Here is a 17,711-nt window from a genome sequence, read left to right as displayed (position 1 = left end):
ATATTATTATATAAAGTTGGAGTGAATATGGCCTAATTTAAGTCTAATAATCTAGAAAAAGGGTTTTCTAATTATACTTTAATTTTTATAATCTTAAAGGAGGTGCTTCTATACCTAGTCTACTATGGCAATTTTTTTATTTTTATTGTTTTTGACGGAGTCTACTATGGCATTCCTATAAATAGGATACCAATTCTTGCTAAGAAATCCAAACCAAGGAGTTTATCTGAATCCACTAAACTAAAGCTAGCCTTACCTCACTTACTGCTACTAGTTTTCTATAGCTTTCAACATGAACAATCTTGTAGTTTTTATCATTTTCTCTCTTTTAGCATCCCTCACTCTTGCTATTGAACTCGACTTTTGTGTTGGGGATCTTAGTCTTCCTAGAGGACCAGGAGGTTATGCTTGCAAAGATTCTTCTAAAGTCACGATTGAGGACTTTGTTTACACTGGATTTCGTGGTGAAAAAGCAATCACTAATGCTTTTGGATACAATGTTACCCTAGCATTTTCAAATGCTTACCCCGCCTTAAATGGTTTAGGCATATCTATGGCAAGGTTAGACTTGAAGGTTGGTGGAGCCGTTCCAGTACACTCCCATCGAACATCAGAAGTTATTATTGTAATAAAAGGTACAATAATTGCAGGATTTATCGACACAAACAACAAAGCTTATTACAAAACCCTCGAGGTTGGTGATGTCATGATCTTTCCAGAAGCGATGCTTCACTTCCAAGTTAACGTGGGTAAAACTCCAGCTCTCGCATTTGTTAGCTTGAATGGCGCAAACCCAGGATTACAACTCACTACACCTTCCCTATTTGCCGGCAATTTGCCTGGTGAGATAGCTCAAAAAATTACACTCCTAAGTCATGCAGAAGTTAAGCGAATGAAGAAGATATTTGGCACAGCTTAATATACCAATATTATGTTTAATTTTATACATGTAGTATGCTTTAACTTATTTTGCTTATATTCATGCTATTTATAGTTTATAACATCTAATAATAAAAGTGTGTCCAAATAGAGAACAAGAGCGAGGTTCCCATATGGTACCGATTTTACTTAAAGCTTCCAAAGTTTATTTTGGTATTTGTTTTTTTAAAAAAAAAAATAAATAAAATTACTATTTTGTCTCGTATAGTCGTATATACCTCTTTGAGATGTTACTGAAAGAGATTGATCGTCCCTCATTCTATTATATACTTTTTTTTTCCAACCCTGTTACATATATACTTTTTTTTTTTTTTTTTTTTTTGAACGAGAAGTAATAATATCATTAAAGAATAGCCATACGACATCTATAATAATAAAAATCTGTAAATCACAGATTTAGAGAAAATATCATAACTTTTACAATCAAAATCATAACTAATTTGCATATTTGGCATAACTCATACTCCACCGCTTCAAGCTTGACGCGAGCAATAATTTTCGATGTCTTTGCATCTTTTCAAGTTGAGACCTCCGCAATCCGCGCTGATGTTTTGATCGACCAGTTGATGACAAATCCCATACCCATAGGAATTCAAATCACCTTCCCAATTATTATAAGAACCCTAAAAATAAAATTCTCATCCATAGATGAGAATCAAAATCCCAGAAATTTGGAACAGACTATCACAGATGGAGAGAACAAAACAAAACAAAACGTAAAGCAGAACAAAAACTAAATTGAATTAAAGAAAAAGGGTCGGAAATAGTCTAATTTCCAAAGAAATAAGACTATTTTCGGCCTAAACGGCCAAGAAAACTAAAACCCTAAAAGATAGAGGAGAGAGAAGAGAGAAAAAGAAAAAAAAAATTTAGCTGAAACCTGAAAAATTCTAATTAAGTTATTTATTATTAAATCTAGCTAGATTCTTTTCTCATCTCGATCTGTAGTTGAATCTGAATAAGGACTCCTTATATGATTCATATATAGTAACTAGATGCATCATCTTTGATTGATGTTAGAAAATTACTTCCTTCGTCTCTTATTGTTTTCACATTATGAATTTTCACGGAAACTAAGAAACAGGAGGACGAAGTACAGCATGAAACACAGGATGATCCACAAGAAAGGTGGAAGGATTCGAACCTATGGCCACTGACTCTCGGAATTCACAGCTGTAAGAAGTTAAGTACAAGAAATGTGATTGCGGCATAAATAAAAATTGCATGAAAAGTGGGGAAAAAAAAAGTACATGCCCATGAGTAGGGCATAAATTTTTATAGAAAATATGAGAGTATTTAAGGTAGCTGAGTGAATACAAAAATGAAGGCAATTTAATTGGTCTTTTTATAGTTTTCAAAAATAGAAAAAATTAAATGAAAAGATTATTTTGGGATACCAAATGGAAAAAATCATAGAGGATTAGAGTTGATCATAGGTAGCCCAATCTAATTTTGGGCGGGTTTGGGCAGCTTTTCTAGCCCAAAACTAATAAAAAAATAAAATAAAATATCTTTTGATATTAATGATTTTATCTAAATATCCGATTAATAGAATAATATTTTTTTTATAATGAATGAGATATTAAAATTAATCAAATAATTAAAAAAAATAAAGAAAAAAATTCTAGTAAAAACGTAGAAAAATGTTAGACATTAAGAGATTACAAGAAATGTACAAAATGTGCATTTTTTGGACCATCGGCACCCCACATAAGCAAAGCAAAAGCTTATTTTAACCCAAAAAACCAAAAAAAAAAAAAAAAAAAAAAAAAAAAAAAAAAGAGAGAGAGAGAGAGAGATTTGTACTTTATTTAGAATTTAAAATAAAATCAATTAGCATGTAAGCAAAAAAAAATGAATAACATTTAAGAATTTAACTACAAATGTAAAAACAACAAATAATAATTTAAGATTTAAATTATTTAAAAAAAAAACAAAAAATAATCTTTAATCTTTTCACATTAAAGATTCTATCCTAATATGTGACGAGTAAGATAACATATTTATAATTTATTTATATTTAATAAATTCAATAGTCACATACCTAACTCTTTCAAAAAAAAAAATGCCGCCTAACTAATAACAACGAATAAGGTGACATTAGAAATTACATTAAAAGCAGTTTAATCAATTTATTATGGGCGTGTTCGACAAATTATAGATGTGGAGGTAACCGTTAGCTGTGTAGGTAGCTGTTAGCTATCAACAAGTTATTAGTGATGTTGTTAGAGGATCAACTCGACCAAAAGAATAAACTAATGGTTGAGCCCCAAGAGTATGTTTTATACTCTATCACGCCCTCTCACACGAGAGCCCATTTGGGCTAAAAGTGTGGATGCAGCACCCTTCTCATACCCAGCACTTAATATTCCACTTAATAAGTCAATGTGTCAAAATCTGATACTTTAGATAAAAACAGAGGGTGTCTTGTTAGATTTTCCTAATATAGGGAGTATTTGTATCCAAAGTACCAACAATGGGCTGCATCACCTCTTATAAATTTGTTGGGCTTTACAAGTTGGCCCAGAAAAGAAGCTCGCAAACAAGTTGTCTCCCTTGTCCCTACAACACACACTCTCATTTGTTGGATTAGTGATTGTGATTCAAAGTAGTGCCAAGTTCTAAGCAACATGTGCGACGTATATTGGTAGATTATTAGAGTAGAAGGCATGCTATCATTATTATTATTATTATTATTATTATTATTATTATTATTATTATTATATATATATATATATATATATATATATATTTTTTTTTGGTGTTCTACCCGGTTCACCCTTTGGGCTAATCCGGATTCGGGGATCAGTTCTGGGTGGTTAGGTTTCAGTCCCCTCCCAATTGTTGTTGCGGGGGATCGAACACGGGTCCTCCCTACCAAGTGTAGTCTCAATCACCACTACACCAACAGTCAATTGGTATGCTACCATTATTAGTTATGTACGTACGTATGTCTTAGCTTAGTGGATCCATGCATGTTTACCCACTAATTAAGTCATCTTGTGTTTCCTTAATTCTAGTTAGTAGTTATCAATATGTTATATGATGTGTAAGTCTTATGTCTATCCAAAACCTTGTAATGCTACTATATTTAGTCAATCGAATATATGAAAGTTTGTCTTCTATTACGATATTCTCTTCTCCCCTCTATTTGAATTTACCATACGTAACTAGGCTTAAGAGTTGAGATGATATGTGTGCGATTGAGTTCGTGTTTTTTAGAAGAAGAAGAAAAAGAAGAATATTGAGAAATATCTTCAATGTCTTTAATTTTATTCAATGTACACAATAATTAAACTTCTAGCGCAAATTGATGATGAGTAAGTAGGCGTCTTTTGCCTCTTAAGGTCTGTTCGGCAAAACTAGTTGTAGATGTTGGCTATAAGCGTTTGAGTAGTTGTGAGTTGTAGAGGTAGTTGTGAGCTGTCAAGTAGTAACTGTTAGAGGTCAACTGTCAAGATAGCGGTTCATACAATGAGTATTCAGTAAAAGTAACAATTGAAACTATAAAATATAGTTATTATTATTATTATTATTATTATTATTATTATTATTATTATTATTATTATTATTATTATTATTATTATTCGTGTGACGTGTTATGTCATATGTTTGATAGTTTTAAATATTATATAGTATAATACATATTGCTAATAAATAATCAATTTAAAAAATAAGATAGAAAAAAATACTCCTCATAATGAAAGGGGAAAAAAAGGATATGGAATAGAAAATTTGATATTATGGTTGACCGAAATAAATAATACTGAGTCAAAAAGAAAATTAAAAAAAAAAGTTCATCGGAAAATAATTTTTTTTAAAAAAAAAACAAAAAAAAAAGTTAAACGCTACTTTACAATTTTAAAAGCTATCTTTTTTAATTTTCAACAACGGGCGTGTTCGGCGTTAGCTTTTGAGTAGCTTTTAGGTAACTTTTAGTGGTTTGACTTGGTCAAACCACTACTCAACAAAAAATGTGAGTGTTTGGCAAAGTAGTGGTTAGGGTAGCTTTTAGTGGTGGAGGTAGCTTTTGTGAAAAGTTAGAAATATTAGCTTTTGAAATTAGAGGTAGCTTTTCAAGTAGCTGTTGAAAATTTAATCTATAGTTTTAAAAATAAAATATTGATTTTTATATGTAACAGCTAGTCAACCACTACTTTACCGAACACTCATATCTAAATTATTTATCTTCACAGCTAACAGCTTGTTGACAGCTAACAGCTACCTCCACAGCTACAGCTACTTTCACAGCTATATTTTGCCGAACACGCCCAACAGCTACTTAAAAACTACCTCTACCTCTAATAGCTACTTAAAACACTACTTCACCAAACACTAATATTATTTTAAGTTAGTGTTTTGACTAGGTCTAAAAACTAATAGCTACCTTAAAAGCTAATGCCGAACAAGCTCTTAGATTAAAATAAAATAAAATAAAAATAAAAATAAAGAAGTAGGCTTACTTTCTAGCTTCCACCTATATTTACTTATGTTGTTAAATTTTTTTCAAAAAAGAAATGTTGTTATTTAATTGTTGTGTTTACAAAGCCATTAGAGCGGATGATTAGAAATTTAGAAGGAAAAATTGTCAAGAATAATACAAACTTTGAGCGGTCCGCTAAAAACAAGTCAACTTTTTAATTATTTCTAAATAATATAAAGTTTGAAGGATATCCGCTTTAAACAAGTTATTTTACCTATGACTTATTTAGCCGGTTAATTTTTATTTATCTTATAAATTTATTTAATAGTTTTAAAAACATAATACAACGTCACGTGTTTCATATAACTTGTTCATGAGGTAATTAATCGATTTTCACTTGTTTAAAGTGGATACCCCTCAAAGTTTGTATTATTAAAAAATAATTAAAAGTTTGACTTGTTTTTGGCGGATTGCTCAAAGTTTGTATTATTTTTGACAATTTTTCCAATTTAGAATTGATATTGGATCCCCTGAAATTGAGAGCGAAGTTCTTAGCTAACCACTTGAGGCATGTCTCACTCTCATGTTATTAAATGTTAAATATATATCAATATATGCAATATGCATGTAAGCCCTTAGTCCTTGTAGGGATATTTATTAGTTTTCAACCCCTAGTTAAAATCAACTTTAATATACGAGTAGTACGGATTTATAAATAGATCTAAGCTAAAGAGTAGTATGGTGTGTGCACATCAAATTGTAGGAGAACTACAATTATAAGAGTAGTCAAATGTGTGTTGAGATACTATGTTCATAAAGTGATATTGTTTTTTCATGATCATTAAAAAAAATTTAAGATAAAACCAAATTGCATTCGATTGGCCCGAGTTATATAATTTATACTTGAAACGGGGCTGTTTAGCACTTGAGCATATATAGTGGAAAGTCATAGTCAAAATTATTTCTTATTGTTGAGGATTTAAATATCCTATTAGGTCTAGGAAGTTTTTCTCTTGAAAATCTCTTTTATATATACGAGTATATGTATACATTTTTATATTTTATTTGTCCCTTTTAAGCTTTATAAATTTGTAAAATTTAGCTATACATGTTCCACACATCAATTTACATGTTATATTCAGTTCGACTTTCACCTTTACAAACTAAAATTAAAATGAATCTGGTTTAGAAGTATTGCATTATTTGGACATTGACACAATTCGTATGATCCTCTTTAATCATATAAATATGTGCGCACATGTGTATGTATGGCCGTATGGGTGTGGTGTGGTGTATGTGGGTAGGTGGTTGTGCGTGGCATTGGGTTAGATTTCACATCATAGTATAGTTATATTATATTAACTTTTTATACAAATTCGAACTGTCAACCTTTTATAAGAAATATAATAGTTACTTAACCATTTAAACCAATCATAAGTTATGTTATAAACATGAAAATAAATCTATATAATTTATAATCACAAGGTCTAATTAAAATAGCAACCGGTGCAACTCCCGGGCTACACACTAGTTTAAGATTGAAAATTTGCTTTAAAATTCGTTAAGCCCTTAATAAGTATCTAAACTTTTAAAGTCATTGACTATGAGCCATAAAAATAAGGAAAATGTTATACATAACCCTTAGGGCTACATATAAGCATTAAATTTACACTTGAAAATCGTAAAAAGTTAAGAAATCATCAAAATATAAACACTAATAACACTGATTTACGCGTGTTTTTGTCATGAATTCCTAATTTTATACAATTTCCAAGAGTATATTTAATGCTTATATATATCCCTTAGGGCTACATATAACATTACCCTAAAAATAATTATTACTTTTAGTAATAATGAAGTATGTCTCCAAAAAAATCTTAAAACCATCCTCATCCAACTACTATGAACTAATCAGCAACTCCGAAATAATTAAGATAAATTCCAAAAAAGATTTTTTTTTTCAACTTAAAAGGACGTTCACCATTTATGAAGGTGGGGTATGTAACTGATCTGATGTAAGATGTAACCGTAGACTTATGTACTAGTTGTAGCAGCCATAGTTGAACGGTGATGAATGATACTACAATAATTGATAAGAACAATCGAATAATATTATTGTAGAATACTTCCCATTTATTACTTTTCTAGTACAAATAAATTAAAAGTGTCTTCATCTTTGTTTGATCTTCGTCACTGTGTAATATTTCGTTATACTTGGTACATCTTTGTTAAAATATGTACATATGAGTATATGACCATTTGGTTCATGGTACTCGTACTACTATACTCTGCGATACACATGGTCGCATGGTAGTAAATTGTAATTGTCAGCCTCGTTCCTAGAAATTTATGGGCCCTAGGCATAATGTAAGAAAAGGGCCTCTTACGTAAACAAATTTTTTTACACGCAATAGCTTTAAATATAAGGCAATGAAAATAACTTAAATTATTTAAATAGTAAGTCTCCATACACAATACTGGAGTAATAATATTTTGAAACAGATACTCATAAAAATCGGAAGATTAGAAGAAGAAGAAGAGGTTATATTGCATAATTATCTCCACCTAATTGACATCTAAGTAATTTAATATTAATTGCTAACTAAATGCATTTATTATCTTTTTTTAAAGTAGCTTATTTTTTAACGAGTAAAAACTATAGTTTAGACAGTTTAAATTCTACAGATATGCAAATTGATTTTTTTTTTTGAATTTTTGGGCCCCTTTCTGGCGTGGGCCCTAGGCGGTCGCACTCGAGACCTACCCCTCCGGGCCGGCCCTGATAATTGTTCATGGTACTTGACCGTGTAGTTGTGTGGCGAGCATGGGACTAAAATTTTTACACAATCGTGACCATGTAGCTGGGCGCACAACTCTAAAAATTTGTATCGTGGTTTTCTTATTGGGGTTTAACACAAACTTTCTACATTACTAGCTCCTTTAGGGTTTTTCCTAGCCATCTGATAGTTCATTAAAATATGAATTAGAGAATATATATATACGTTTCTAACAATTTGAAACCTAACATAATTTCAGATTATCATATGTCGATCATTCTAAATTTGTTGATCGTTTGGAACATATATACAATATACGCATTATTGATAAACCAAATACCAAATATTTTTATAGTGTAATTTCCTTTAGTATAATGGTTCAGGATTTCTCATGGCAGGGCACTTTGAAGTAAGTATTTAACTTACCCTTTTAATCCGACGGTCAAGAAAAAGCCCTAGTAAGTTAATACGAGCTTATTATTTGTTTTGTGTAAGATTTGAGTACAATATATATTGAAAGGAATGTGTCCTTTGAACAAGTGTATTATATTGATACATAGTTTCAAATTAATTACGGAGTTAATTATTCAGTGAATTCAAGTGATCAGAAAGTCGGTCTAGTGACCACCTCCGATGTGTGAGATTAATTATATTAATCTCACATCTTTCCTTTGACTAAACCCTACGGGTCACACTAAGCGTGCAACGAAACTAAGGCAACGAATTAAGCCAAAGGTCTTAATATACGTCAATAAAGATAATTCGTACCCAGATGTCGAATTCTGAGCTTAGAGCGTCGAAGTCAAACGTCATAGGTCGAGTCGTTTCTAGGATCCAACACGACGAGAAAATAAGTCAAACTAACAACACATTGGAGTCAATTAACATACCTAGGCGTAGCCTCACAATGACCTAGCAAGCAGCTAGCCATGCGAGGATTAGTGTAAAGCACCGTATTTTTATACGTATTTTAATTTAAAAAGTATTTCATATAGTATGTAAATAATTCAAAATGAATTATTTATGGTATTTTATTTATTTAAAAGGTTTATTTTAATTAAAAGGTTCACTTTTATTTGTTTAATACCTTTGAAAATATTTAATTTCATGATTTGGAAGCTTTGGGCATATATTTTATCAAAGGAAATTTTAAAGTCAATGGGATTTTAAAGAAAGTCAAAAGACTAGTTTGAATAAGAGAAGGTATCATTAAGGGTAAAAAGGGGAATCTAAGTTTAGGAGGGTTTATAGAGGGGGTATAAATACCCATCACATGAGCAAATTAAACCTTGCCCAAGGTGAAGAATATCCAAAGGTAACTCTCCCTCTCTCTCCTCTTATATTCCTGTCTCCCTTAATTTCCCCCTCCCCTTAATTTTTACTCACACGCACACACACACGTGTGGCCGGCCACCACCGGCCGGCCACCGCAACCACTAGCGAATGCTTGCAACATCGGCGACACAGGCGGGTGTGGAACATCAACCCAGCTGTGTGTCGGGTTGTGCGGCAATAAAAAAACCTCCTTTCTTGTTTTCAATTAATCTAGCCTGGCCTTGATTTAATTATTGTTTTTGGGTTGTATGATGATTTTTATGATGTTTTGATTATAATTATTATGTATATAATTTTTAGATTTAGTTTTGAATTGAAAAGCCCCAAATTGAAAACCCTATTTTTCTAAATTTATGTATATTGATGGAAGGAATTTGATTGTAGGTGATTGAAACTATTAAATTAGGTGTTTTAAAACACAATTACAACAATTTAACATGTTTTTATAAAGCTGGAAATTTTATATAAAGGTTATAACTATGTTTCTTGAAATGATTTTTAATTACCCATTAATTGAGAATAAAATTAAGGGTTCTAAACTAATTTTCAGCTTATTATAGAGGGTTTATAAGTGATTTAAAGAGTGTATATATTGTTGGAAATTTATATTGAATATGTATTAATGTCTCTTTGTAATTTTGGGTTGTAGGAGAATTTAAAGTGAGTGACTTATTTAGTCGTGGCGATTTTGAGATCATATTCAAGATACGTTCGCATACTTGGTAATTATTTGAGTATGTAGAAGCATGTTAGGCTTTGATTAATTCATTCCAAGGTAGTATCATGATAGGTATTGATTGGAATTGTTGTATGGATTGATGTTGGTGAATGATTTGTGAAGTATGGATTATTTGTGGTGAATAGATTATTGAAATTAATTATGTTGGCATGTAGAATATGAACCACACTTTTATTAGTAGCATTTGAGAGTATGTTTGATTAAACTAAATGTTTAATTTGGCTTGGAATATAAAAAGGGAATTTTGTTTTGGTTATTGGTTTATATAATTTTTATTGATGTTTTTAAGCATGAGAATTGAGATATTAAGTGTCTTAGTACACATGGATAAAATATATTGCGGTGCCTATGTGCACTTAAGGTGTTTTCAACACCGAGGGATAGGATTTGTGGCGCATTATGCGTTTAAGGTGTCTTTGACACCGAGGTACATTAAAATGGGTTCAACATTAAAGATTATGTGGTCACTAATTATTCAAGAATTAAATTGGTATGATTGATTGCTTAATTGATTGTAATGTGTGAATATGTTATGGTTTGAGAGTCATCACCAAGCCTAAAAATATGTAAACCACATAAAGTTAAAGAGATTACGCACCAACACTCTTGGAAGGTATATACCTTGAGTATGAACATGTAGGGGGGGTTATGCGACTTTATATTTGACTATAAATTCTACTGAGAGTATAGGGCGCTGCATTTTTCTTTTATTATTATTATGCGTAGGACGTCCGTCACTTCATATGACATTGGTTAGCTCCCGGTGTAGTTTACCTCAATATATCTAGGACAAAGATTTGGTTGGAAACTCGTTCGATGTGTAATCAAATTAAATGAGAAATTGTATTTATTAAGCTATTATATTGTTGATTGTGTTGTATGCTTGTATACAGGTGCAACAAGGTAAGTTGTGTGTTGATGGGAACAAAGCACGTTAGTGGCTTTGTTTACGCTTATGTACTGAGCATCGCTAATTGTGTGTTTGTATGTTTGTTTAGCCTTGTCTTTATCTTGGCCCTATGACAACCCATTTCTAATGGCGAGTAGTGGGGAAAAATAAAGACAAGCTTTTTAGTTAATGAAACATATTCATGATGGGCATGAGTGAAGAGCGAATCATGTTTAGTTTCCATTGGGATATGATGTGGTTTCTTAATTTAATTATATTATTATATTTTGCTTGTGAGACTAACGTAAAGGTTTTTAGTTTTATTCCGGTTTTAATAAGGGCTTACAATGGTTCCAAGTTGTAAGTTGACTTTGTTTGAATTTGGTTTTGTTTTGTTTGACTTTTAAGTTGACTTGTTTTGAATGGTTTTAAAAATAGTCTTCCGCTATGTGTCTTTGATTATTGCCTTAGCCGTTTTCACGATGGCAGTAATGTCTTAGATTTTTAAATTTTATATTTTAAAAAGGGAAAAACATGTATTTTAAAGGAAAGGAATTTCTAGGGTGATACAGCTAGGCTACCAAGACTTCTAGCCTAGTACGCGCTGGCAGGGCAAGCAAGATAAACCCGCAAGCAAGCTAGATACGCTAGGAAGGCCATCAGCTAACAAGCTCGTTGGGCCTCGCTAGCTACTGCTTGAACCAAGACACAAGCTTGTTGGGTGTGCTTTCGGCAGCAGCTTGAGCCTTGCTGACTGGCCCAGCCAAAATCACAAGAGTTGCCAACAAGGCACCCTTATTGCCCAAGGTAAGGTCGGCTTGCTGAACGGTTCTTATTGGGGCAAGTTTTTGCTTGGGGAGCAAGGAGGCTTGTGGTCCTCACCTACCCTCTCCCTTGTATTTTGACACGTGTTGATTGATTATTTGATTGTGAATGTAATTATTATTTTTTTTTGGAATTAAATTAAATTGAAAGTCTCACATGAAAAGAATACCTTAGGACTGAAGATGTCAACTCTAAACTTGAAAAAGGCATCTCCGCATAAAAGTGAGAAAACCTTTGCAGTGCGTTATTATCTTGAGTCATGTTGGGTATTAGGCTAAGCTAGCCACTAATCCCGGCCAAGTTTGAGCATGGGCTGTATATTGTTAGAGGAGTCGTAAGTGAGGTTCTTTCTCTTTAGCCGTCGCCAAGATATCCGAGGTTCCTGCTCATATGTAGATCAAGCACGTGTCAAGGGTGTAATTGCTTATCTTCTTATGTGTTTAATGCTTTATTTACTGTCTGCATGTGTTAGTTTAGATGAACTACTACGAGAGGGGAGTTAATTGTAGTAGGTTCCAATTAGGTCAATCTTTTGCGGAATATGAAAACAGAATTTAAAAGGAACTTAAAGAACACAACAAGTTTTACGAGAAAACCTTCTAGAGCCCAACTGGAAGTAAAACCTCGACACTTCTCGGGATTTTCACACAAACTTCACTATAATAGGGAAACTTCTAGTTACAACCTATTACACACAAACCTTTCTCATCACAAGCTCCTCAGTGGACACTTGCTACCTGATAGGACCCTATCCTACCCAACTTAAGTCCCACACTTGGTTCACTCAGCACTCCCAAAGTGCCTACACTCGGCTTCACATTAGAAGCTCTTTCACCGTGTACTCACAACTACCACACGAATTTTAGTGACTTTCAAACTGGCCTTAATTCAGCGTGAACTATCAAGAACTCAAACTCAACCCAAAAATCAATTACAACATACACAAAGACTCACTCTAATATATAGATAGAAAGCTACACATGAAACCCAAAATAAAACTATGATAAAGCTTAAACCTTTTGGCAAACTTACTCTTAAGCACTTCCCGAAATCAAAATGATAAAGCTCTATCACTATGTACTCACAACTACCACACGAATTTTAGAGACTTTCAAACTGGCCTTAACTCAATGTGAATTATCAAGAACTCAAACTCTCACCAAAAATCAATTACAACATACACAAAGACTCACTCTAACATATAAATGGAAAGCTACACATGAAACCTGAAATCAAAATGATAAAGCTTAAACCTTTTGGCAAACTTACTCTTAAGCACTTAGTGGTTTTCACGCTTAAAACTCTCACTTTTCTTCGGAGCACTGCTTCTTTATTTATAGAAATCGTCAGCTAACAAAGTAGGGTTTTGGTAAAATGATAAGCTAAAGATAAAATGGAAATTCAGACTTATCACTTTTGAAATTTTAAGAAAACCTTTTTTCAGTCAAATTCGTTTTTATGAAAGATAGAGTTGTATATGAAAAAGATAAAACCAAGTAAGACACAGTTTAAGATAAAATCAATTAAAATAATTTTTCATAAACTCAAGATTATCTTTTACGAATTAATTAGCTTGCCAAGCTTTATCTGATTTCTTATAAGTCCCATGCGTATCAATCAATCATATATTTGCATCAACCTAAATAATAAACTTATGTTTAGTGCAACCTAAGTTATGAAGTCCATCTCTTGGTTGATATCTCGAGCTTTGCATTGGTTCTTGATTATTGAGGTCACGTTCCAGCATTACACTAGAACCAGGTCATTAAAACATGTCCCTCTTTTACAGCATTATACTGGAGTTTTGATATGTTCCTGTTAAGGAGAACCTTGTAGTTTCATCCAGCTTAATTCAGAGAACTTCTATCTGGAACTCTTCTTTTAGCTTTACTTGTCATCCTTGGTCTTCTAAAGTTCCACTGTTCCTGTCCTCACTTCAACTCCCAAAGATTACTTTTCCTGCAAACATCAAAACACTAGATTACTTTTATTAGACAGAAGTTTGCTCAATCATCAACATCATCATCAAAACCTCATAAGGTGATAAGGGTCACTAATTTTCCCCTTTTTTATGATGACAAACTGAGCAAACTTATGAGGATAACAAAGTAAAGCCGAAGGTTAAGTTTTTTCATTTTTTAATTTTTCTTCTTTTTTTTAAAAAAATTAAAGCAAAGAAAATTAAAGCACAATTAAAAATAAGAATTAAACTAGCAAACACTTATATGGAATAAAAAAAATTCAAAACAATCATGCATAAACAAATAAAAGAAAGGAAATTTTTAGAGAAGAGAAACATTTGTTTCTTACTTAGGGCCTGTTCACTTTAACTTAATTTCAGTTCAGCTACAATCACTTAAGTTCAGTTCAGTTCAACTCCAATCAGTTTAGTTCAGTTCGGTTCGGTTCAGCTCAGTTCAGTAAATGCGAACAGACCCTTAGCTGATCCTAGCTAAATTCCTTTTGATATGATCTTTGTGAAAAATTTAACAACTTAAGTAGAACATTGTCTAATTAATCTGACTCAAAGATTGTCTTGATGAGTATAACTGAGGACCAGATCGAAATTACTAAGGGGTCGTTTGGTTGGGGTTAATAATCAAAGGGAAAGGGAATGAACATGCCTCATTCCCTTTGTTGCTGTTTGTTTGTCATTTTTTTCATTCCCTTTACCTATTTTTATTTTTGAGTTTACCTCAAATTCTTCTATCTTGATTCCCCACCCTCCCCTAGACTTTCCTATTCCCTTTCCTAATCCACCACTACACACACCAGCCCACTACCTTACCCACTTACACCCACTGCAAAACCACATCGCCGAAGCTGGCCTAGCGGATCTCGCCGGAGCTCGCTCAGTCCTCGCTGGTAGGTGTCGCACCTTCCCTTCTCCAAATCGGAACCCATCGCACCTTCCTTAGAAGAATTCTCCCCTCGTCGGAAAAAATTAACTTGCCCGAAAACCCAGCCTCGTCTCCTTAAAATCGCCGACCGTCGCTGCCCTTACCCTCGAAACCCTAGCGGCTAGGGTTTCGAGGGTAAGGGCAGCGACGGGCGGCGGTTTTAAGGGGATGAGGCTGGGTTTCTAGGGTTTTTCGTGGGCGGGGGAAGGTTTTCCGGGGGGAATAGAGGGGCGGCAACAGGTAGGGAGGGTGCGACGACGGGCTTCGATGATGGGGGAGGTACTGCAACGAGCGGTGAGGTGGTGGCTGGGCGATTGAGTGGTTGGAGAAGTGGGAAAGAGGGGTTGTGCAACGGTGGTAGTGATTACTAGGGGTGAGCATACCCGGGTACCCGGTTGGGTATTTTGGACCCAGACCCGGAACCGGTTACACCGGGTCCAAAAAATCTGGACCCGGAACCGGAACCGGTTATACCGGGTCCTAAATATTTGGAACTGGTATTGGATCCGGATGGAACCGGTTCCAAGACCGAGTACCCGGTGGCTTTTTTTAACAATTTTTTAAAAATTTGTTCCTACTTAATTGCTGATATGCTATGTTTCTATGATAATGTAAAACCCGCAACCTGTATAATCTTAATTTATAACACACAATATTATACACATAATTATTAATATGAGTACACATTAAAGCTAAAAATACATATAAATTACAAATTAAAAGTTCCTCGAAAAAGTTCCATAAAATTAAAAGCTTATACAAACAACCAACTAATGTAAAAGTCCACTACACAATACAAAAGTAATAATACAAGCTCCAAGCCATTTGATTAATCCAATGATGGATCCAAGCACAAACCACACTATTCTAACTCCCTGTAAAACAAAAATACAACAAAATTAGTGAGTAAAAAATTAATATAGAATAAAATTTTAATAAGAAAGAAGATAATAAAATAGACATTTACATTTGTTTCCTAAAATATCATCAACTTGTGTAAGCCCATTATCATCCAACTCTGTAAAAATAAAAATTATAAACACGATTAGTAAGAGACTTAATAATTTAAGAGATAAATTAGAACAAACATTATTAAACGGACAAAGGTGAACAACTAAATATCAAAAAAAAAAAAAAAAAAAATCAATCTCACATGAACATTTTCGCACAAAAATTAGATGAACAAATTTAAACGAAAATGACTTGATAAACATAAAAATTCAAGTAAAACGAACATAATTAAACAAAAATTACCTCGAATTCGCTTAGATAACCATGGGAGAGTGTATGACGCCGATGAACAAAGATTAAACTTGAGATTTTGAGAGATCTAGGGATTAAATTTTGAAAATTGAAATAGCTAGAGAGAGGAGAGAGTGTGAAATGAAGTGATGGTGGCTGAGAAATGAACTAGGGTTTTTCTCATATTGGACTTTTTAATAAATGGGCCAAATTTATCTAGATTCTGGGTAAGTGGGTATAAAAAAATCCTACTTAGATATAAAAAAACCAGTACCAGTAACCGGGTACCCGTTATTGTTGGATCCAGTACCGGGTACCTGGTACCGGAATTGGTTTAACCGGGTACCCAGTGGGTACCGGGTCCAAAAAATTTGGACCCGGAATTGGAACCGGTTGCTACCGGATCCTAAATTTTGGAACCGGAACCGGAACCGGTGGTACCGGGTCTAGGTCCGGACCCGCCGGGTCCTAACCGGTTCCAGTTCCAAGACCGGGTACCCGGAATTTGTGCTCACCCCTAGTGATTACCTTTGATTTTTAGAAACAAACAACATAGTATATGGAAAGGGTTTCATTCCATTCCCATTGATTCCCTTTGTTCATTATTCCATTCCGTTTACCCCGTGTGAACCAAACAACCCCTAAATATATGTCGTTAAACTCTTTCCAAATTTCATATGTAGTAGAAAATAACAGTACAATTCACTTTTAGATATAGTGTTATCCAATGATCTCAAAAAATATGGAAGTATCATATTGTTGCACCTTGTCCAAGCATTAAATTGAGGATCATTTTCTTCTGACTTTGGCAGATTATTTCCATCATTGAATGCCATTTCATTCTTCGTTGATAGTGCCAATGCTATTTTTCTCTTCCAATGTGCACAATTATTGCCTCCATGAGACCATGAAACTTCTCTAAAATAAGTGAAGTTGTTGTAGTTTCACTCATATATATGAATGTAATAGACTGTACTAATCTAGGATCTTGACTCTTGAGTAACATTTACAGTATTCCGTGAATTTGAAGTAAAATCTTTTTAAATTGCCTTTTTTATCAAAACCTTTGATCTAGCAACAACTAGCTGAATTTTATCTAGAATTAAGCAACTTGCATATCAACTTGTTGTAGCAACTTCTGTTTTGTTGTAACACACCATGCATTCAGATGTGGGTTTTCTCATGGGTTCAACAAACTGCACGATCGAATGAATAAATGAGTCATGCTCCATTGAATTTGCATCTGCAGTGTGATCATTATTCATTTCACTACAAGAAAATAATCTTTTCGTAGCGATTATTTTAACCTTTAGTATCGATTGTAATTGCAACAAAAAGCTTTCCCAACGAATGGTCATTCAATACAATATCCCCCGTTGCCTTAGCCTTTAGTAGTGGTTTTCAATATCGCTGGGGTTGGCCTCAATAATTGATACGAAAAACTACATCCAATCGTGGTGATTATTGTAGCGATTACAATCGCTATAAATGTTTAACTCATTTTCTTAAAAAAAAAAATATGCGTATGATCTTTACAAGATTCGAACATGCAACCTCAAACTCTTATATTAAATGTTTCACCAATAAGCTATGACATATTTTATGTATTCTTTGTCAAACAATATTTATATATCTAGTGTTG

At 33.3% G+C, this 17,711-nt stretch overlaps 1 protein-coding gene and 1 long non-coding RNA gene across 2 annotated transcripts; one reads left to right on the top strand and one right to left on the bottom strand.

Moving 5' to 3' along the window:
• Positions 1-251: 251 nt before the first annotated feature.
• On the top strand, positions 252-927 carry LOC145640780 (germin-like protein subfamily 3 member 3). The gene has a single exon (XM_081692012.1). The coding sequence runs from the start codon at positions 293-295 to the stop codon at positions 917-919; it is 627 nt and encodes a 208-aa protein (XP_081548138.1). The 5' UTR covers positions 252-292; the 3' UTR covers positions 920-927.
• A 14,586-nt stretch (positions 928-15,513) lies between these two features.
• Positions 15,514-16,421, bottom strand: LOC145640779 (uncharacterized). Its single transcript, XR_014114972.1, has 2 exons — positions 16,082-16,421; positions 15,514-15,845 (listed from the first exon to the last, which is right to left on the bottom strand). It is a non-coding gene; the product is annotated as an uncharacterized LOC145640779 (long non-coding RNA).
• Between the last annotated feature and the right edge of the window lie 1,290 nt (positions 16,422-17,711).

This window comes from Chenopodium album, chromosome 7 (assembly GCF_948465745.1).
Source record: "Chenopodium album chromosome 7, dcCheAlbu1.1, whole genome shotgun sequence".
Taxonomy (NCBI): domain Eukaryota; kingdom Viridiplantae; phylum Streptophyta; class Magnoliopsida; order Caryophyllales; family Amaranthaceae; genus Chenopodium; species Chenopodium album.
The sequence above is the reverse complement of the archived record's forward strand: the minus strand, read 5'-3'. Positions and strand labels throughout refer to the sequence as shown.